The sequence below is a fragment of the Carassius gibelio genome, chromosome A17, assembly GCF_023724105.1.
Source record: "Carassius gibelio isolate Cgi1373 ecotype wild population from Czech Republic chromosome A17, carGib1.2-hapl.c, whole genome shotgun sequence".
Lineage (NCBI taxonomy): Eukaryota > Metazoa > Chordata > Actinopteri > Cypriniformes > Cyprinidae > Carassius > Carassius gibelio.
In genome coordinates, this window is record NC_068387.1 from 20,894,752 (window position 1) to 20,917,179 (window position 22,428).

Here is a 22,428-nt window from a genome sequence, read left to right on the forward strand (position 1 = left end):
ATTAAGATTAACGGATCATTTGATGACAACAATAAAAAAATGTGGGAAATTAGTCAATATCAACAAATCTATCAATACCAATAAATAGAAAATAATTTTGGTACTAATAAGACCATGCATTCCTACTTTTATGCACACTGAAAATACACACATAGCAGGAGATATGTGCTACACTGAAATGTGTAATAATTTAGCACAAAATTGTGCATATACCTTCATAACGTTTGTTTCTACCACACCAAAAATTTTAAACCTATAGGTATTCCTATAAAAATGCCACAGACACATGCAAGCAACTTATGAATCAATAAACTAAAACCTATAAACTAAACTATTCAAAGGCCTAGTGGTTACCGCATGTGCTTTGACATATAAACCTGTGGCGCTCATGGGGGCAAGGAGAGTTTGAGCCTTGCATTGTATCCTAACAAAAATCTGATATTAAATATTTATCAGTTATTGTTGTGGAGGGATTTCTGAATCAATGACTTCTCACATCCTAAAGCTTTTATGCCTCTGTGATAAAAATAGATGCACTAGAAATCGCAATTAGGTGACAGCTAGCTGTGAGTACTTTCCTCCGTTTCTCGAGATAAAGAGAAGGACAGAGGCAAGGGGGTGAGTGGACTAGTCAAGTGGCAGTAGTATTGTGTACACCATGTAGCACTGAAGCAGAGTTGCCAAATCCGCTTATAATACGCAACTCTGTGCTTCCTTTTTTTTTTAAGTTGCGTGAAAAAATCTTGGGTCCCAGGTTGTGTTTTTTGGGGGCTTCTTTTTAAAAATATGGTTGCTTGCTAGGAAAATCTGACACACAGCTTTGTTTCTTTCCATTTATGTTCACTGTTTTCCCCAATGCATTGACTGACACTGTCTGCTCACAGTTAATAGACAATCAGTGAAGTAATAGAATTCGTCAAACATTCTGCCCCCACCTCCCCCTCATTGGAGAAAAATCACGTTCAACATGCAGACACGTGATCCAAGCGATGATATTAGACATAATGGTGGAGTGGGATGACTTTCTTTTGATACATTTTTATTATTTACAATGTTTTGTAATTTATTAATTATCACAGGCTATAATAACAAACAAGTACTGTAGGCCACTACTAACAATATATATCGGTTCGAATAAATTTTAATAGACCATATTTAAATATAAATATGTGGCTATGTTACAGCTCCCCTTAAAGTCTTTTTCTCCTTTTCCATCTCTCCAATCCTATTCTGCTCACAGGTTATTGGAGATTTTCAAATAAAAGTGGTTTCAGTTTAATATATTGCAGGCTCATTTATTGGTAATAAATAATTGATAATATTTCATCAAATGATATTGGTCTTATTTTTGAAGCTGGGATTGCCTATTTGTTGACAACAGTGCACTGAAGCCTTAAGCGGCCTCTTTTCCATGGAATGAGTCTAGTCAAGCCTCCCACATCACCACCAACAACCCTCTCCTCCAGACCATCACTAATTTAGTAATCATCTGAAATTCAAAAGAGGGGTAATTTAATTCACCATTTGCTCTAAGCGAGATTTAATGGTGGAATATTTCATCACTCGAAGCATGCCACTTTAACTAGATTATCTTCTGGTTTCCCACAGGGCAGCATACAAAAGCAATTTGCTTGTGGGATAAAACAAGAAACAAATTACTTACTAATCTAGGTCTTCAACCATTTAATGTCTCCCTCAAAATGCTGTCCTGCCAAACCCCCATTTTCCTCAGTGTTTCCGTCTGTCAAAAGGGCCTGTAGAAATCCTGTATGCATTTCACGGCAACATTATTTACCGCTGTTTGTCAGGATTTCATTACTGGCAACGTGTAAAAAGATTACACAGTCTCTACATCAAGCTCCTTTTCCTTTCAATTTGCCTGAGCGGTAGAACATTTGGTTTTCTACAAAAATAAATCAGGAGTGAAATTGTGCATATAATTTTGGACTGCACATTAATGTGGGTTGAGCATCTGCTGAAGGTGAAGCGCAAAACACTAAAATACACAGCGATATGACAGGTACGAAATTATCTCCTTACCTGGATAGTCCTTAATAGAGGCATTCTCCATCAAAATATTTGTCTCTGACTGCAAGAGAAAATACAAAATTGATGTTAATTAATATAAAAAGAAAATTACACAAAACTTGAAATAGTATTTAAAACATCTCCAATCGCTTTCTGTTTAAAATTTGTTTTCTACGAGTTGGAACAGTCAAATAAATATATATACTTGACACTGAAATAGTTTTTAAAACCATGTTTTCACTCATGTTTTCAGTAAAACTGTTGACATAGATCCACTGGCAGTTATCGACATAGATAAGTATACCTAGATTCCCTAATAGCGGCTGTTTCTATGGAAAGCTATTATATTTGACCTTGCATAAAAACAGTGCATGCTTAATGCTATCGTGAGTTTTTGGATCTAGAACAGCTAAATTGATTTCAGTTCATCCTGAACGAATTGTTAAAATCAGTTGTGTGAACTGGTTCAACTCAGAGCCGTTCAGTCACCGAGAAGATCCAAACCAAAAGAACGATTCATTCAGGGAATCGAATATCACTAGTCAATATCCCAGAATACAATTTCAAAACCTAGTGGGTCTCAGTTAAATAGAGAGTAAATTTATATTTTTAGGGCCCTATGAAATCTGTTTTACTTTTTCCCAAATTCCGTTTTATTTTATTCAAAATTCATTTTTTTTAGTTTACATTTTTCTGGATTCCGTTTTTATCTGCATTAATTTTTCTCCACTCCTTTTTAATGGTTAAATTAAATTGTATTCATCAAAAAGCATGTCCAATTAAATAAAATCATAAAACTTATACAGTTTCACATCAGTTTATTCAAAGATTAACAAAAATTACATGTTTAGGGCCCTATGAAATGTTTAATTTTTTCGTCACCATATGTTTTATTGTTACCTTATTCTGTGTTTTAGAATGTGTACTTATTAAATGCATAAAAACAACTTAATTCGTTATATTTCTTTCTTAAAATAGCCTTACGAAATGTTTTTTTCCCCTCTGAAATTCTGTTGTGTATTTACATTTTTCTGGTTATCAAATGAAGGCATAAAACATTCATTTAATTTATCTTTTAATTATTGAAAATTAAGCAAACTTTTTTTTGTTAAACAAATGGGATTTACTATTAAAGATAAAACATGGAAGAAATGTTGTGTGATTATTCCTTAAAAAAATATGTTTTATTTGAGTAGAAGTAGTACTGGGCTATGTACATTCTGCAATATAACAATAGTAATAGAACAAATGGCAAATACTTGTCATGAAATTAAGCCGGACTTTTATTTTGACGGGGTACCTTTACAGTTCTGTGTATGTGATACTACATTCTAGTTTTACTACATTTACTAGTTTTACTGAAATCATATGGTCAGATGCTCATGAAGTGACTCTCATTGCAGTTCTGGATGTTGTTCATGTGTTCACGTCCTCATTTAATGAGAGGAAAGATGCCGAAATGAACGCGAGCGTCCCGCGCGCTTCCGTGTGTGTGTAATGAATGAAGCTGCGTGTTTTCTGCATCGCGGAAATCATAGGGCCCTATATTTTGGAGAATATCAAGCAAGCAATTCTGATTATTTTCTGTACCTTTGATGGCTTGTATCCAAAAAGCATGACAACTGCAATCTTAAGATCTTCTCTGGACAAATAACCTTTCTGACCCACATCACACTGTTGGAAAACCTAAAGAACATAGACATGGATATTACATTTAGAGTTGATCTGCAATCTTTATTAAGATGTATAACCCCAGCAGTGGCAACATTAGAATAAGAAATCTAAGTTTTTATTTGGCATTGGACTGTAAACAGAGAGATCACACTTTATGTTTTCTCGATTTTAAGAAAAGAATCAGTGTTTAACACTGAAAAAAACCTGTGACCAGATTAATAATAAAATAAATAAATAAATGGATGCCCACTCTACTTCATACAGAGTGGCTTTAATATTACCCAAACTCATTCTGATGATAGCTAACCTCCTCTTTTCAATACTTGAAAAGAAATGTAATAAGTTTGTCTCTTATGTATTTTTCTAATGTGAACAACTACATACACTGGTCACCAAATCCAACAAGTCAGCACAAGAGGTTACCGTTACCCTGCACTATTTGACACAAAATGGCTTTAATGTTAAACAAATTTACTCTAATGATGTCTAACCTCCTCTATTTTATATCCTAGAACACAGATACAGCAGGGTCAGAATCTTACAGGGCACCATAACAGGTTACCAAAATCTGTCACCACTCTATTTCACACAGAATTTGTTTTAGTTTAAAAAAACAAACAAAGCTACCCTGGGTAATGTCTAAAGTTTTCTTTTCTGTAATATAGTAATATAAGTAATATATATGTAATATAGTAAGCCATACGCATTTTAAATTCTGTATTTAGGATAATAATTAGCCATCCTGATTTGTAGGGAGAACCTGATTTGTCATGACACAGGTACAACACTCAAAATTTGTGAAAACCCACAAAAGAGTGAAAAACCCAGTAAACCTTGATAATATTATTGTGACATTAGAAAATATATAAAATATATATGGATATAATAATGTATGTATAAACTAAACTGAACAATCTCTTTTTTTTATTTTTTTTCTAATTGAAATTTTTTTTATACACGGACAGACCTATACTTTCTGCTATTTCTGCTTTTGTAGGCTCAATTTGTGAACGTAAGCTTTTATTTTGTATTATAGACATGCACAAACTGGGTGCTCAATAGGAATACACCCATCTATGGAAATAGATGAGGTTAATCACCGTCTGTCACGTCAGTAATCGTGTATATTTGCAAGGACACTGAAGAATGGTAACTGTTCTTCAACTTTGTGTATATTTTTCATTAAACACAAAACTGCTTTATGCAAATAGTGTTAAATCTAATCTAAATAAATTCTAATTCTATTTTTATACAATAAAATAAAACATCTATGTGCACTGAATTTACTTTTCCACGACATTCTAATTTATTGAAATGCACCTTTATATGCATTGGTTTCCCTCAAAGCCTTAAAAAGCACCTGAAGGAGTTTGATCTTCACGTCAAGCTTCTTCCAATTTCGGCCAAAGTAGCCTACGTCATTTTAGCCGCGTTCACGAGCGCCAGGCGCGATGCTGCACAAACATATAATGAATAGCGACCTCTAGTAACGGATTTGTCTAATGGTAGTTTACCGAAATCGGCACAACGCTCGTTATGGCCAGACAATATTATGCAGACCACTTCTTTGCAATTATTGTAATGATTTATGAGATTGCTGTTCACAACAGATAAACATACGAAATATATTTTGCAGTTAGTGATTTAGATGCCCAACTCTTACAACAGACTAAGAGCCCGGATAGCTCAGTCGGTAGAGCATCAGACTTTTAATCTGAGGGTCCAGGGTTCAAGTCCCTGTTCGGGCGAAACGTTTTAATATCGATACTTTTCTATTCGCGCCTCACGTGTTAACTTATCTAACTGCCCCAATGGCAAGCTTTTTTTTTTTTTAACGTTAGCCAAAATCCATCGCATGCTCGTTCACCTAAAGTTAAACAAAAATGTGACATGTTGTGTCTTTTGAACCTCCTATCTTGATCACAATATTTTCATCTTGTTGATAACGTATATGTATATTTAACGTTACTCAGCATCCACACCAAGCTGTTTCACAAATGTCATGACATCGTTCAACACTAACTTAAACATTAGCTCAAATCTTACCGACTCAATTTTTTTCCTCTCGGCGTTGTTTATTTCTCGATCAATCCTAAAACTTCTTCCAGTTGTGGATATTTGCATTCTGACAACCTATATTTATAAAAACCTGAAGGCTTCTGGAAAGTTGTAGATGTTAGCATGGAAACCCTATGGCTATGAGGGATTGGTTGTCTAAGCAGAGTAGACCAGTTTAACTACACAGTACCAGAGACGTTGACTGGACAGAAACGTGAGAATGATCCACGATGAAGAGTCCGTTATTTTCAATATAAAAGTTCTGTATAAAAAAGTTAATTTCAAGAAATCTGTCATCAACATATTTCACCCAAAACAATGTATTAACGTGTAAGGAAAAATTGTATACTGCTTAAAGAAAAAGTATATTTTAGGATCATTAAGGATATTTGCATTTTATATTATTTTCATGAATTAAGTAGCTATCATTTGTATTATTAAGTATTATTACACTGAATACACAACTGTAATGAAACACTGTCACACAAATTTGTTTTTAATTAGAATTCTATTATTAGTAGTATATGAATTTTGCTTGTCATAATTGTCTTTTAAAATAACTAATAAATAAAACATTTCGAATGTTGAACCATGCGTTGACTAGAGATCTCATGAAACTTTGTGTCTGTAAAAACACTATCAGAGGCATATTTATGATATTTATAGCAGCCCACTTGCACCACATCTGAAAAAACTCACGCGTTTGCTGAAAGCAAAAAGTAGAAATGATGACATAACTCATAATTCTGAAATTAAAGTCGAAACAGACTTTTATTTTGAAGAACATTGTCATATAGGCTGTAAGTGACGTGTACAGACAGAGCGAGAGCATGCCGAATTAAAACACGAGCTGTTGTGTTGTTGTTTTGATATGAGTTTAAAATGGAAAATGATTTAGCAGTTTTGCAGTTGTATATATGCAGCGCTTATCTTTCTTTATAAACGTAACATTTAAAAAAATATATATTATTGTTGTAGCCTGTAAGTTTTATCTTCCTGCCTTTTTGTAAGTCTAAGTTCTTATGTAATAAAGTCTATCTATCACCTGTTCATATGACATTTATCTCTTGTACATAGCTCCATCTACCTGTGCAAATACACAAAGTTGTTCTTTCAATGCATTTTATCCGTTTTGAGAGAAAAACTGTGTTGTATACATTATATAGTATGAAAGTTTAAAGTAAATGGTTTACTGTTTGCAACTATAAAAGTAAAATCATACTGTGATCCACAGCTGAACAAAAATGTCTCAGGACAGTCAACATGGCAAGTGGACCATATCAGGACAACATTATTCCTCCAACACCTCAGAAGGATTTGAACAAACCATGTATTAAACCTGATTTAGAATGAAAACCTGATAAGATCACCACTTTCATTATACAAGAGCCCAAGCTGAGTCCAAAACGCAATGTGGACACCCATTCTGTGAATAAACCGCCAGTTTCCTTCATGGGATCTGAAGCTAGGACAGCCACACATGTGAATCAAACCGTCCCTGTAAAATATGAAAGCAACCCTTCACCTTTTGTAAAGAGAAAGAGAGAAACAGAGGAAGCAGGCTGGAACCTCTCAAGCAGTGATGATGAAACAACAACATCTGCCCTGAAAAATGAGCCCAAGAAGTCTAAAGTAAGCCCAAGATGAAGAAGACTGAAGTCAAACGTCTTCCGAGTCCACACAGCACTGGTTATTATAAAGAAGAGCCAGCTGATTTATTTGAGACAAATTTATTGTCTTTGAACGACATGTATCGTTTTTATTTAAATAAGTCACTGGGATACCAAAAAAGTTCAACACTGGAGCGCTGCATATCAAAGGTATGTATGTCTGCTTAAAAATAATAATAAAAAAAGTCCTGATGCATTTCTAATAATTTTCTAACAATCTGTTTCTTCTTCTGTCTTATAATCAGAGATACTTTCTCCAATCTTCGGATCCCTGAAAGAGTCTGTACAGGTGTTGTGTTAATGAATGAAGTTGCAACTAAGAAGTCTACAACCAGCCATACAAAATGTTTTAATGTTTTTTCTTCTTTTATAGTTTAATTAATGCTTTGACCTTCCATGGATGGTGGAGCCGAGCAGTATCCGCCTGAATTCAGGTAGGATGAAATCTCACCTTTAAACTGTTTGGATTTGATGTAGAATTGCAAACTGTAAGACAGTTACATAAAACATCATTTCACCAAACTGAACACATGCCACTGAGTGCTTTTGTGCCTAAACTGAGTGCTTTTGTTGTTGTTTTTTAGGGACAAGCCGGTCATACTCGTTTATGGAGAAAAAAGAGAGTCCAAGGTTCGGTTAATCGAGCAAGCCAAACAATATCCACATATTTGTTTCTGACAGGTTCTGTCATTTTTGCAATAACCTACTTTTTTCACTAGAGGGAAGCATTACTGTAAACTTTATGTTAGTTTGAGGTTCTCTAAAAAACATTTTTTCAGTGAGAGTTCAAAACTTTAAGGCTTTTTAAAAATTACGTTAAACAGTAAATATTAAAGTCTCTGGATATTGCATTTGGCACACATCATACGTGAGTGTTGGACATTTTATTTATCTATAGAAAATAAGACTTAAGCTTAAAGTTTCTATAAAAATCCTGGACAGTACATTGTTAAACATATGTGTGTAGGCATAAAACAGGTGTGTAAAACAAAGCATTCAGCCATATGATAAGCTTTCTCAGTAGAATGGGTCACACCAAAATCTCAGTGACTTTAAACATAGGATGCCACTAGTTAAATGCCAAATTGAGTCTAATGTGTAGAGCTTTACTGGTCTGCACAAAGTCCAGACCTGAGCCATTGCACTCCTTTGGGATGAACTGAAAGCTATATCCCGTCAGTCCCATCACAGAATATAGATAAAACAATTTGAGAACTACACAACATATTAATGCTCACAGTTATGAAATGAAACACTTAAGTAACAATGCAATAGTAGTAGTGTTGTAGCTCACTTATATAATTTCATTAATACCTTGATCAGGATTTAGGTTTTATAAGCATTCAGTAGCATAATAATGCATATGGAACCTAGCACTCCCCAAGCTAGTTGAGAGAGTATTAACGTCTTGGCAGACGTGCAGATTATCAGCTGTGCATCTTTTGTAATGAGTTGAAATTAGATGTTAAACAGGCGCAGTATTGCATTTTAATGTAATGTATTCCTAGAGCACTGTTTTCTCTCCCAAGAATCTTTCATGTTTTATTCAACAGAGAAAGACATAACAGAATTGAGCATTTTTGACTCCAGAGGAGTGAGTTAAATTGCTTGTCTTATTTCATATAAATTCAACAAAAATGAAGCAAAAGAACAAAAAGATTGATAGTATAATCCTTCTCGAACACCTTTGTTAAGTCTTCATGTGCTAATTTGCCTTTAAATGAGTGCTAAACATCACTCTCTGAAAAGCATGGAGGGTTTTTTATTAAATTAATAATTTTTTTCCTGACAAAGAACAGCGTAGAATTGATCTTGTTACAATTAATGCAACACAAAAGCTGAAGGCTTAATAAATGTGACTCAGTGTTTAAATGTACTCTTTTATACCACTTGCCACAAAAAGACATGGATTTTAGGGCAAATCAATGTTATTATGCAGGGAAGTAATTCTGAGTCTTTGCTAAATGTGCCATTGGTAGTGTTTCATACTGTTTGTTGGACAGAAATGAAAGAAAGAGATTAGATCAAATGGATGGCATTATATAAGATCAGTTTTATTCATGTCATAGTTGCCTTCTGCAGGAAAATGATGCTGCTTTGGTAAGAGGAGGGATTCAGAGTCATCATTCTTATCTCAAACCTCATCCCAGCTGATTGGTACCAGAAGACCCGGGGGTAAGATGGTCCAGTGTGGAATGGGAGGAGCTAAAATCACACTCACACAGATCATGCAGCACAATGAAGAATCAGAACGGAAATGTTAATTCTGATGCTGCGGTCAATTAGAAACAAGCTGTTTATGTTCTGCTCTCTTTTAGAGTTGCTCATTTTCCGAATATGGCAATATTTCTTTCATATCTGAAAGTCGTGCGTTTGCTAGTCCTAATGACTCATTTGTCTGTTGCTATGACAACACACTGAGCAGACACTTAGAGTAAATTGAAATTAAGCTGATGTATCCTAAATAGGATTGTCGAGCTCTGCAAATCCAGATAAACCAATCATGTTGTTATAGACTCCTCTGACCTGAAATGGTCTGTTTAAATTAGCTAAATGGAATAATTGCTTAAATGAAGCAGCGTTTTATGAATGATGTTCATTAATAAAGATATTCTCCGTGGTGTCATATTCACAGCAGCAGAAGTTAGCAGGCAGGTCAGAGCGATGGCTAATGAATTAGGAATCGCTTTCGGTTATTAGGTTCGATTTTATTAGTGGTCTATCAGGAACAGAATACCATTAAGGAGTCAGAAGCTTTGGAGTCACAGGGTTTGGCTGGCAGTTAGGTTATCACCCACACTAAGATGAAATCTCTAAATTGAGCATTTAATATTTAAAGCCTCTGGCCTACATACAGTATATTCAGACAATCTGACATAGTGGAGTATATTGGTACATTCACTCAACCTGTGTTGCGAAATCAGAGTCAGTTCACATAGCATAGTAAGCAAACCCTCTGCCAATCAATTCATAATGGATTCAATTCTATTCCGTGTTTTTATATACAGTAAAAATAGCAACATTCCTCAATATTATTGCAATTTAAAGTTTTAATTTTAAAATGCAGTTTATTCCTGTCAAAGCTAATGTTTCTGCAGCCAGCACTTCAGTCTTCAGTGTCACATGATCCTTCAGAAATCAATCTAATGCTGATTTGGTGCTCAATAAACATTTCTTGTAATTAACTACAGTTTTGTTCAGTTAGAGCACTCATAAAAAATAAAAAAATAAATAAACATTGGTGTAATCGGGCATATGTCTTCTTCAGATATTTAGTATGTACCGATTTTTGAGATATTGTACAAACAATGCACAGGTCAATGAAACATTATAAGCTACAGCTGAAAATGTATTTGCACTGAGTACTATAGGATTGAGAAAGACAAATAATAATTTTGACTGTAGCCCATGATGTCCTGGAGTTAATTAACAAAAATATAAATTTGCTACTTTTAGTGCCTGTGTGTGTCCCCGAGTAATAAGTTAGGTTGAGACCATGGCTGAATAGAAAAGAGAGCTACTATTTCCATGAAAATTGCAAGATTTCTAACAGCAACAATTTTTTCTCTCTCACGATAGTAAGGCATAGGGCATCTTTTTGAATTGGCTGGGTGAATGCTAGATGTAGTTGGCTGAAGGCCAGAGTATTGCATCAATGTTATGCAGAATACATCCTCTGTTACTCACATATATTCACTTTGCCAACCTGTCTCTATCAGCTTCAGACCTCAGTACAGCACAATGAATATCATTACAGGTCAGACATGTCTCCCCATCTTGTTCTGTCTGATCCCAGGTATCCCTTCTATATTGCAGCCCAGGCCATATTCTCTTTATTATTCACACAGACGAAGGTTCTTCCTCTCAAATCTCCTCTGAAGGGCTTTTCTGCTGCCTTTATTGTAATGGCTCCGATCTGAATCCATATTGATTTGTTCTCCTAGAGCCTTATGGGAACATTCTATAACCAGTCTGTCAAGAAGAGTCCCCACACTCCTCCAATCATGAGTTATTGGACTTCTCTAAGAGACGTCTAGCATGTTGAAGTCTTTTTCTGCATGTATGTGTGCACTTGTGGAATGCAGAACCCTTGATGCTTCTGCAATAGTAAATATAATAAAAATAGAACCTATTTTTTAATTGAGGTGAATGAAAATGTATGTGGAATTTTTACAACCCATGTTTTCTTTATCTTTTGTAACTGAATTTTATTGAGGGACATATTATAACTTTATTCCATTGCTTTTGTTCTCAGCAGTGATGCTCCGTCACTACTGAATCTTTAAAGCCATGGCAAAAGAAATCATATTTTAAACATTTAAGTGTGAGTTTTCAGTCTGTATGTATTGTGATACAATAACAAGATATGGAATGATATCAAGTAACATCTTTCTATTGAGTTGTCATTGTGGTATGTGTGCAAAAACAAACCAGTGTAGTCTGTTTCCCAAAACAAATGACTTTTATGAATGAATGTTGTGGTCGCTCTTGGAATTGATTTTCAGAGGCTTTTTTTTTTTACCAGGCATATAACGCAAGCAAGCTGAATATGAAACACCTGTCGCCACTTCAGGATCTCACAGTCTTGTGCATGAACTTTGTAACATTTTGATGATTCACCTTAGTAAATATGCTATTGTATCTCTATGACAGGATGTGGATGGGTCCTCTGTACCCCAGGTTACCAGAGGGAAGTCCGGGAACAGCTGGAGAGTCTCCAACCAACTTCAAAAGAGACCTGCGGGAATACCTGGAAGCATATCAGGCTCCAGAGCTCGCTGAGTGGATTGACCGCATTAAACAGCATGATCTGTCAGAAACAAGGTGAGAATCTTTTATTTAAATTAGAAAGTTGACATTATATCAGAATAGCATAGTGTGACTTTTGATTAATTGCAAAAGGCATCCAAAATGCTGCTTATCTTGCCAGAAATTCTAGATTTATCTGAAATAAATGATACCAGTGTAAAAGAATGGCATGTCTGCTACCTTTCAAAAGTCTGGGGTTACGGGTTTATTTATTTATTTATTTATTTATTTTTTGAAGGATGCTCGCGAAGGCCGCATTTATTTAAACAAAATATAACAGTAAATACAGTAATATTAAGAAACATTATAACAAAAAAAAAATAATTCAATTTGAATATATTTAAAAAAAATAATGTATTACTTTGATGGCAAATCTGAATTTTCAGCAGTTATTACTGATGATTTTTAGATTGATTTTAGAATGAATCATTAGAATGAGTTTTCAGAAGTCTATACAGTTCTGCTCATTAATATCTAGTTAATTTGCATTTTGATTTAAAAGGAAAAAAAAAATGATGCATATGCCAAAGGTTGGTTTTACTAATAGGATACGGTTAATTTTATAAATTTTGAAAATTGCAGGAAAAAAATCCCACCTCCATCATTCATATGGTCATCAAATATTATCTAAATGAACAATAATTAAAATAAAAAATACAGTTTTGTTTTTTAAGCACGTAACTTCTTATCTATGTTTTCTGTATAGGGTATATCTCATTGGTTCAACTCCAGGAAGATATCAAGGACCTGCCATGGAGAAGTGGGGCCATCTGCGATTGAGAAAAGTAATGTTTTTGTGTGGTTACGCAGTCTTTTTGTGTGATTCAAGTTCTTTTTTCTTCAAAGGCAATAGCTCCTCTCCACCCCAGACTTAAGAATGATTGAAGTCCATGAAAAAGCATTGTACATCTGCAGGATGCCTTGAGACGTACTCTTCATGCCTTTATTTACTGAGGGAATTCAGATAACGCAGGCAGAGCGAGGTGCTGGATTGGCAAGATTCAGAAATTGAGCCAGGAGAACTCAGTTTCTGTACTGAAGTGAAGTCACACTGAACTCACTGATTTTTTTTTTAAAACAGCACTTTGATATGAATGACTGACTGAATGACTGTGACCTACGTAAGGTTCATGCCATATCAGTGGATCTTAACTGGTGGATTGCGAATCAAAAATAGGTTAAGGGCTGTTTTGAATAGATTGCTGACAGAAGAGCAAAATAATACTGGTGAACAAAATAACATGTAAACGTAAATCGTGCATACTTAGGAAAGCTAGAATAAATAGGCTTATCATCTTTTAAAAGAGAGGCAAGACGCTTTAAGTATCTTCTGTTGTTGACTTCAAAGGCCATGCGTTCAATTTTGTTGCTAATTCATCTGTCACTTGATAAAATCTATCCAAATTAGACGCATTTAAATACTGACGTAGTGTGACATGCACTCATTGTTTTTGTTTCTCTCAGTTGCTCGGCGAGCACACGAAGCCTGTGCAGAATGAAGAGCAATGGCCCGTGCTCGGCCAGTTCTCCAGTATTGGCTCCATGGGACTTGATAAGACTAAATGGTTGGCAGCTGAGTTCCAGCGCACTCTGACCACACTGGGGAAGCCAGGGAAATCATTAGCCAGTCCAGAAACACAGATGCTCCTGGTGAGTGTTTTGAACAGGCCCTTTAGACAGAGCATGCTGAAACAGTGAAAGGATCTGTTCGTATCACTGCCGTACCTTCTCTGGTTTGCGAACAGCGTGGCCAGATGGATATTACAATAAACACAGTTGCATATTCTTCTACCAGCTTGCTTATCGATCACTATAAATTATCCCTCAATTGTATCAATTTCAGTTAGCTTATAATCAAGGAGGGACGCCGGGGTGCATGTGCTTCTGCCAGTTTCTCCATGTTCCTCATTCGCATTCCGGTATATAAATCTTCTGAGCTATGAAATTTGAAATTTGTTGATGTCCCGCGTGTTTAATTAGCTATTAGTATTCATAGCACGTTCCCATTTGCTTTAATTGAATTCCAATTGTACAAAAAAGGAAACCATTTCACGTCTCACTCGGCACGAGCTGTTAAGAGACAATAGTTACAAGAAGAATTCTCATCCATCCTGTTATTTGCATAACAATATCTGCTCGGATGGAAGGATAGAAGATTGATTTCTGTCTGATGCAGCCATTGTTAAATGTCAGTTGAAAAGGCAAGGCACCACACAGAGAGTCTTCAGCACAGAGCAAGGTGGTAGACCGTATCATCATGTGTCATCTCTAAAGACCGAAGACTCTTACAATTAGCAGGCTTCAGAAACTCTGTTGAACTTTTGAGGTGATTCAGTTCCATAACTGGTATGTAGGGGTGAAACTATTCAGAAATTCTAAATGTAGATATATAAAGAACATACGCACAAAGCTACTTTTTGATTTTCACGTCTGTATATAGTGAGTAACACAGTTTAGTTCTGTCCAGTTCCTCAGGGAACAAAAGATTTTTGACAGACAGTTCTTTAGAAATTATGCTAATATGCTGATTTGGTGCTCAAGAACCATTTCTTCTTATTATCAGTTGTGCTACTTGATATTTTTATGGACATTGCAGTACATTTATTTTTTCAGGATTATTTTTTATTATGGTTCAATAGAGCAGCATTTATTTGAAATAGAATCTTTAAAAGTAAAAATGTATTTTTTTTTTCAATTGAATCCATCCTTTGACCCCTAAATGCAGTATTCATTTCTTTTAGAGTCCTGTCATTCTGTCATTTCTAAGTTTATCCATCTGTGGAAAATGTGAGAACCAGTTTGGGGGGCTATGCAGGTATCATCCATTATTTTATTCTGAAAAAAATAGTAACAATATTTTCCTCACACCTCCACAATCGTTATATGACAACCGACTGTTCTTATCCCTGCAGCTGGGGATCTTTACCCCACAGCATATAGACAGCACAAAAACAGCTTTGGCTTCATTCGTTTTTGCAGTATGTTTCCAGTAAGTTTTCCTATCTCTGTGAAAAAAAGAACATATTTTGACAATTATACTCATCAATATTCAGTCTATAATGAGCTTTTTTAAATGTTACCATAAATATTCTCCTGAAAAGCAATGCTCCAGACCTCGTGATCTAAACAGATGTCTTTCCCAAGATTTATCTGACCCTTAAATTGCTCCTTAGAAATTTCAGTTGGGTTCTTATCCAATCTCTCCCATCATTTTAACACATTATCACTATAAATAAGCTATTTTACTGTTCGCCTCAATTTTGCTCAATGATCAGAGATGGGCCTATTGCGATGTAGATTCAATCTCAGTCCCCCTCTGTAGTGCACACTCTTCTGCTCAGTATATTTAAATGAGTCCATGTAGATTTCAGTATTCATGCCTGAATGCTGACAGCAATCAGACAGAAAGCTCTCCTCTTCGTCTGCACTGTACGTCCTAAAACATCATCTCTCTGCACCTGCAAATGGCATGAAATGCTTTTTTGGGTGTTTTTGCACCTAGGAATGGTATATCAGCTGGTGTTTCTCCATTTTCTTTCTCTCCTTCTCTTACTTTTTCAATCTTTCTCCTCTAAACAGTGGCTGGCATGCTGATGTCAATGGTAGGAGCAATGCGATGCCCCACATTAAAACCTACATGACTTCACACCCAGCCTGGTTCCTGGTCACAAAGTTAGAATGATAAAGTAACTTGCTTGCTAATTTTGTATATGTATGTGTGTGTGTGTGTGTGTACGTACATGTATGTATGCAAGAAGAAAAATAATTTGTTTTTTTTTTATTTACATCGAAATTTTAACTTTGTTTATCACTCGCTGATTTTGCACATCATGTTAAACACCTATTTTATTACGATTCTTTGCCTTTTTGTTAATTCACATTCAAGCTGCTTTAGCAAAATGAGATTATGAAACTTTTCTCATATATTAGTTCAGATGTGATTGTGTTAGTTTGTTGTAACAAACATCAAAATACATCTCAATGATGAGCTGGATGAGATCAGCACCCTTTCTGCTCTTACGTTCTTCAGAGAACTATACACATAGCTGTCTAAATAATGCTCTTGGCAGAAGGCTTGGTTTTCCCTGATCCCTGGCAGATTTGCGTCTTCTGTGCTGCATTGATAGTGTTCCACTCGAAGGATCCCTTAGGCCCTGTAGATGTATATTTACACAACATGAGCCTGATATGTTTGTTTATTTAAGATTATATCATCCCCTTTCATTAGCGGTTTCTTAGCTGCAAAATCATAACCACTTTCCGGTTTCATCAGTCTGGTAGGTTATATGTTTGTTAGTTAGCACCATGGACCATTAACAAGTTTTCTCATACAGTGCTTTTACAGATAATCAAAGTCAAAGCCCTTTATTGCAATTGGTCAATTGAAGTGGTAAAGACTTGTCTTAGTGGTGGAGTGGACAAGCGTCAGGTGGGTTATAAAACACAATGATGAACACTCTTGTCTTTGATTATCTTTCAAATTACTTCCAGGAATAGCATGTTAAGTTCAGCAGTTGAAAGCTTGTTTTTTGCCTGTTGTTCCCTAGAAAACCAATCTCTGAGGAGAGATTCTGGTTTTAAAACCTAGAAGATAAGATACACCTCTCTTTTACCAGCAGACAAAGATACTCTTTAGTCAAATCTTTTAACACATGATGTTCCCAAGGCTGTTGCATTGACATGCTATTTTCATCTCAAGGCAGCATGAATGGCCACTGTTCCTACGGCATTTCTCAAGGCTGTGGTTTTAATTATGGTTAAAATGCATAGGGAGTCTCTAGGTCAGTTGTGTCTGGTGACGAGTTATTCATGGACCTTTTTATGAAGCCTTCAGGCATAGCTTATCGTTCTTAAACTTGTAAGACATATGAATTATTCAGTAATTACAGTCTGAAAGTCTCCTCAACAATATCATTTAGCTTTGACATATTTAAAGCTAACACTTCTGGTTTAGGTGACATTTACATGATTGTTTGACTCTGAGACATGTGTGAAACTTCATCTGCTGGTATCTTCCCACAGTGCCAATTTATCAAAAGCTGCCTGGGGCGCCCTGGAGAAGAATAACTCTCAGATTATGGTTCGCTCCTATGAACTGGGAGTCCTAAACCTGCCTTCAGCCTTTGTGAGTATTGTGACTCAAGTCAATACATGACAACTGAGATCTTCATAATATTTATTTGTTTCAGAAGCCTGTTCTAGTATCTGTGCATTTCTGGCCATCTGCTAAATCCGATTAAAACTAGCTTCTGATTGTGGCTGGAGGTCTAGTTAATCAAAGATGGGCATTATCTGGTAGAAGCTATGTTAGGTTATTACACAGTCGGGCTACAAAAGTTGGCCCATCAGAGCATCTTAATCAGTCTGGTTAAGACTGGGAAACCACCTTGGTAAGCGGCATATAATGGACTCCCAAATTCCCGGAACTGAGCAAAAACAAGAATTTCAAAAGGGTGATTTCCAAGCTTGGAAAGGTCATGGACAATCATGGAGTTAACTGTGTAAACCATGTTAACGCTAACCACAATTAGTGTTACCTAGATTTTCTAGTCATGTTTCAAAATATTTCGCACTTTAGCCTTTTTCCAGCAGGGTTCTAGTTTAAAAGAGAAATGAAGATCTCCAGTAAAACTCTCAAGAGAAGGACCTTCATGAGAAAGACGAAAATTATCTGAGCTTACATCTAACTACTCTTATGGGTGTAAATACTATACATAATGTCTTTGGGTAGATCTCTTATCTCTTCATATGTAGAGAGAGCACTTTTGTATTTGCTCAATACTCGCAGGGTAATTTGTCCTTGTTGTCAGGGTAGGTCTTAGAATTACTTCAAAAGTTGCTAAGCAACAGTATGGTTCAGTTCTCTTACCGTGGAAAAAAAGAGGGGGGAAAAGCACGAGTTTGAAAGAGGATAGTGAAAGGTTGTGCTGTCTTATTTAAAAGGGATATGTTTTTTTTTTTTTTTGGCCAGAAGCCTCTTTGTTTTAGTTGAACACAGTCTTGTTTGTGTCATGGTTAGCTCTTGCTAGAGGTCATTTTTGAGTAAATCACAAGGTTTGTTGCATTATAGTGATTAGCCATTTTTAGGTTGTCTAATATTTTTAACTTAGCATGTTTTTAAGACATTATATTTGCGTTCAATACACATTATAATAATTGGTTGCATGCTTAAGTCACAAATGAGGCTGTATGTTGACTATTGAAGTTATTTTTGCATCTGTTCGAGGTCATGCTCCATAATTTTCATAATGAGTCACGTTTTTTTTTTTTTTTTTTTGTTCACCACAGTGTGGGGCTTTAATTAAAGTTCTCTTGTTTAAGTAAGTCTGAGATCAGACTTTTGAAGATCACCAGAGAATTACAATTTGTTTTTGTTCTTAACGAAAAACATTTGACAACGTGTTCGTTGTTTTCAGTACAGCATCACGTTGTCTCAGTCATGCTGTGTTGGCATACACTAATCATAACCAGTGGTTATTAATGTGCCAAGATCGCCCATGTCCTCTCTTACCACCAACAAAGCTAGTGGACTTAAAGTATGTTCCTGAGGTGATAAAGCAGTTCATGAGTCATGCTTTTGCTTAATTAAGGATTTCATAATTTTGTCAATTTTTCTGATTCAGTATTTACATATATTGCTCATTACTAGCTCATCCAAGCGGTCAAGGCCATTACAGAAATTTGGAAGGAAATTAATGTTCAGTTTAACATGCACTGACATTGAGATGCACTTAGGCTATGTTTACATAACAATGATGTAGTCAAAAACAGAAAAGTTTTCCCCTTTCATTTTTAAAAATGTTCACGTATACACGACTCAATTCGCGTTTACACATATCTGCAAAAAAAGATTTAAAAAATATTCCTGTTTTGGGTGTTGACACAGAAACCATAACGGTGGCATTTTCAAAAACTTGCACTTTTAAACCTGTTTTCAAAAATATGTGTTTTCAGTCCTCAAAACGCTGTTGATGTGCAAACGAACAGGCAAAATGCATAAAAAGTTACCCGTTTTTTGCTGAAAACGTTATAGTGTAAACGAACCCTAAATTGCACCACAAATTGAAACAAAAAATGAAACATGTTTTGAAGGTAACCATATTATAAGGCTTCAGGTAAACAGAAATGATGTTTTTCACAATGTGTATGAATTCATGGCGCTCGGTTTAGTGAATTAATTTTTGTTTGCTTTTCCAAACTGTTAGATGAGTTGAAATATTCTTGGTTAACCACTTAAGCTCTGACCCAATTGGATGTTTACTTTACTTGGTATCCTCTTGAACCATCAAATTGTCTACTTGTTTTTTTACTGCAGCCAAAAGCAGCTGTGGCCAAACAGAACAGCTGGATTCAATAGGCATGAAGATGCTAGTGAAAAACATCAGAACCAGGGATATAAGTAATGAGAAAACTAGTGCTAAACAATTTAATATGCTTAAACTCTGTCATTTTGTCTGACATCTGCTGATTGGGCAGAAATTCAGATAGATCACTCAATTATTAATTCACCCTCATGTTACTCCAGACCACATTAACCTCAATGATGCCTCTGCTCAACCACTAAGATGCTATTATTAGTTACGCAAGCACAATTTATCTTCATTATTTGTGACGGCAACTAGAAGTTGGAAAGTTATTAGGGAGTTTTTCTTTGTTTTTTCTTTTGTTTTTAAATACACACACACAATGAGATACAGAATTTTTAATTTTCCTAAGCTGTAAGTCATTACCATTAGAATTAAAACAAAGCAAAAAAATATTTCTTGAAATATTTCAGTTTGTTTGCAATGAATCTAGAACATAAGAAGGTTTGCTTTTTTTATTAAATTACAAAAAAATAAGACTTTTTCCGTGATAATCTATTTTTTTTTTTTTAGATTCACCTGTGCGTATCTGCTAAATTATATATATGGGGGTCAGTGCTGGTGGTCTTTAATCTTGAAATAATCTCAAAGGTTAAGAGTCCTAAATGCTTGTTTAATTGCTTCTATTCTCCTCATTTGTAAGTCACTTTGGATAAAAGTGTCTGCTAAATGATTAAATGTATGTAAAAAGCTTGCTAAACTTCCCCAGATGCCTTCCACATTCAGAATTAACCTTTTTCACACTTTTTATAATATGTTTCTAGGACGTTTCGGTTTTTTTTTTTCTTATTTTTTTTTTTTTTTTTTTTACAAATAGCAGGACAGAGTTTGTGAGTTGCATGCACCTGCTGCATCTCTCTGGGTTTTGAGAAAGCTTTAGCTGTCTGAGTCTGGGTGATATATTCCCCCCGTGCCCTTTACATCTATCCAGCCCCCTCCATCATCATGCCCACCACACAAATGAGAGTTAAGCTTCCCTCAGAACAGCCCTGCTCCCCTCTGGCTTTTTCCGCAGAAAACAGGATGTGACACATTCTTATTAGAGTTGGATGAGTATTTTTGTCATGTATTGTCTCCATCATCTGAGGTTGTTTTTGTTTTTGTTTTTTTGGACAGTGTGAGTAATGCACTGGTTCTTTTTATGTAAATGCTGTTGTGTTTTTGCCATATATTTCAGAATTGTACTTATTATTATGCATATAATTATTTATTTGGGTTAAAACATTTATTTATTTTTTGAATCCTAGTTAATTCTTAACTAAATCTTTAGGCATTAGGGTTGGGGCGGGATGATTAACTAGTCAACTATTCATCTAACAACCAAAATTTTATATTTTGCCTATTTATAGAACTTAAATTGCCCTGTTTGTGTTGAATATCAGACTTGTTGATTTTGAACATTAACAGATTTGCATATGCCTACTGAGCATGAAACATGTGCTTTCTCTTTGTCTGTGTGTACAATATGAGCACATTTCCTGTGGAGAAGAATGTGTTTCCAGTCTCCAGCTCCTCCAAAGGTTTCCCAGTGCCTTTTAACCTCCCACGTCTGCGTTACTCAAGCAAAGGTGAGACTGGACATTGCACCATTCCCCAAAAGTAACTTTGTAGTTCCAACTTTCATTAAAATGTCATCGATGTTCTTCTGAACCCTGAAAATCCACACATATTAAAAATGACAGATTTACACTTCAATGAGTCATTTGCATCAACGTTTAAAGGTTTGCTTAATACTTAAAAAGTACACCGAATCATCACTTGAAGAAAGGTTAACCTTTACTTTGAAATTCAGAGTTCAAATGATTGCTCAGGAAACACTCTGTAGATATTAAATGCATAAGATGAAACAGCAAATGAAAGCTTGCAGGGCAGACCAGTATCCAGGCTGAATAAATAAATAAAAAAAATTATACAAGTGTCTTGATTTGCTCTTTCACTCCAACAGTTATTCATTATGTAAGTGTGTTTCTCGAGTATAAATCACTGGATTTGATGAGCAAGGTGTTCAAAGACAGCTTCTCGTGATGGCAAAGTTCATATTTTAATTGCTAACAGCAGTGATGCACAAGAGGTGTGCATGACACAATTAATGGCCATTTAATTTGCTGCACAGTGTGTGTTTTGAGCCATCAAGTAGGATTAATAATGAGGAAACATTACATTTACTGCCACCCAAATTCTCTTATGTTGTCATAAAGCATTTATCAAAAATCAAAAAATTTAATATTCACTTATATTCATCTCTAGCTAGTCGATTAATGAGTTCATTTGTTTTATTTTTAAACACAACAGTTTTTTTATGAACAGTTATATGAATGTATATATATGTGTGTGTGTGTGTGTGTGTGTGTATATACACATGTATATATGCAAGAAGAAAAATAATTTTACTTAGCTTCCCGTAGGTCAGTTTGTGTAAACGAGAAGCCTTTCATTTTATGTAAATGAGTATATGGCATTCAAGTATATGGCAGTTTAGTAAAACTGTGCATTGTTTTGACTGACTGCATAATTGCAGATGAACCCAAACTATAGCCTGCAGGGCATGCTGATGACATTAAATTAACCCATTATCATCTGCTGGGTAATTACAGTGTTTTGTGATTCAGATTTCTGTGCAAATACGTAGATTCAGAGGCAGGAAGCTTACAGGGATATTTCACCATTTTTGCATTCAACATATTCTGTCAAAAGAAAAAAATATATATTTTTTTTAGGATATGTATGCAGTTATTGTTTTATGAGACCTATATTACAGTTCAAATACATTTCTAGGGAAAGCATGTCAGTATTTCATTTCATACTTATCTCCGTTTTTTAACCCA

The 22,428-nt window shown here is 35.3% G+C and overlaps 1 protein-coding gene, 1 non-coding gene and 1 pseudogene across 3 annotated transcripts in view; 2 read left to right on the forward strand and 1 right to left on the reverse strand.

The window, feature by feature from the left end:
* LOC127933595 (EF-hand calcium-binding domain-containing protein 11) overlaps nt 1–5,974 on the reverse strand; it is a 47,595-nt gene extending 41,621 nt beyond the window's left edge. The window contains exons 1-3 of one of the 2 annotated variants that reach the window (XM_052530668.1): nt 5,749–5,974; nt 3,619–3,714; nt 2,041–2,089 (exon numbers count right to left, since the gene is read on the reverse strand). In XM_052530668.1, the coding sequence (XP_052386628.1) occupies nt 2,041–2,089; nt 3,619–3,714; nt 5,749–5,826 (223 nt within the window). In that variant the 5' untranslated portion in view covers nt 5,827–5,974. The remainder of the gene's footprint in view (nt 1–2,040; nt 2,090–3,618; nt 3,715–5,748) is intronic. The other variant, XM_052530669.1, reaches the window with a different exon arrangement.
* On the forward strand, nt 5,378–5,450 carry trnak-uuu (transfer RNA lysine (anticodon UUU)). Its single transcript has one exon. It is a non-coding gene; the product is annotated as a tRNA-Lys (tRNA).
* Nucleotides 5,975–6,581: 607 nt separating the features above from the next.
* LOC128031625 (tyrosyl-DNA phosphodiesterase 1-like) lies at nt 6,582–18,502 on the forward strand (annotated as a pseudogene).
* Nucleotides 18,503–22,428: the final 3,926 nt, after the last annotated feature.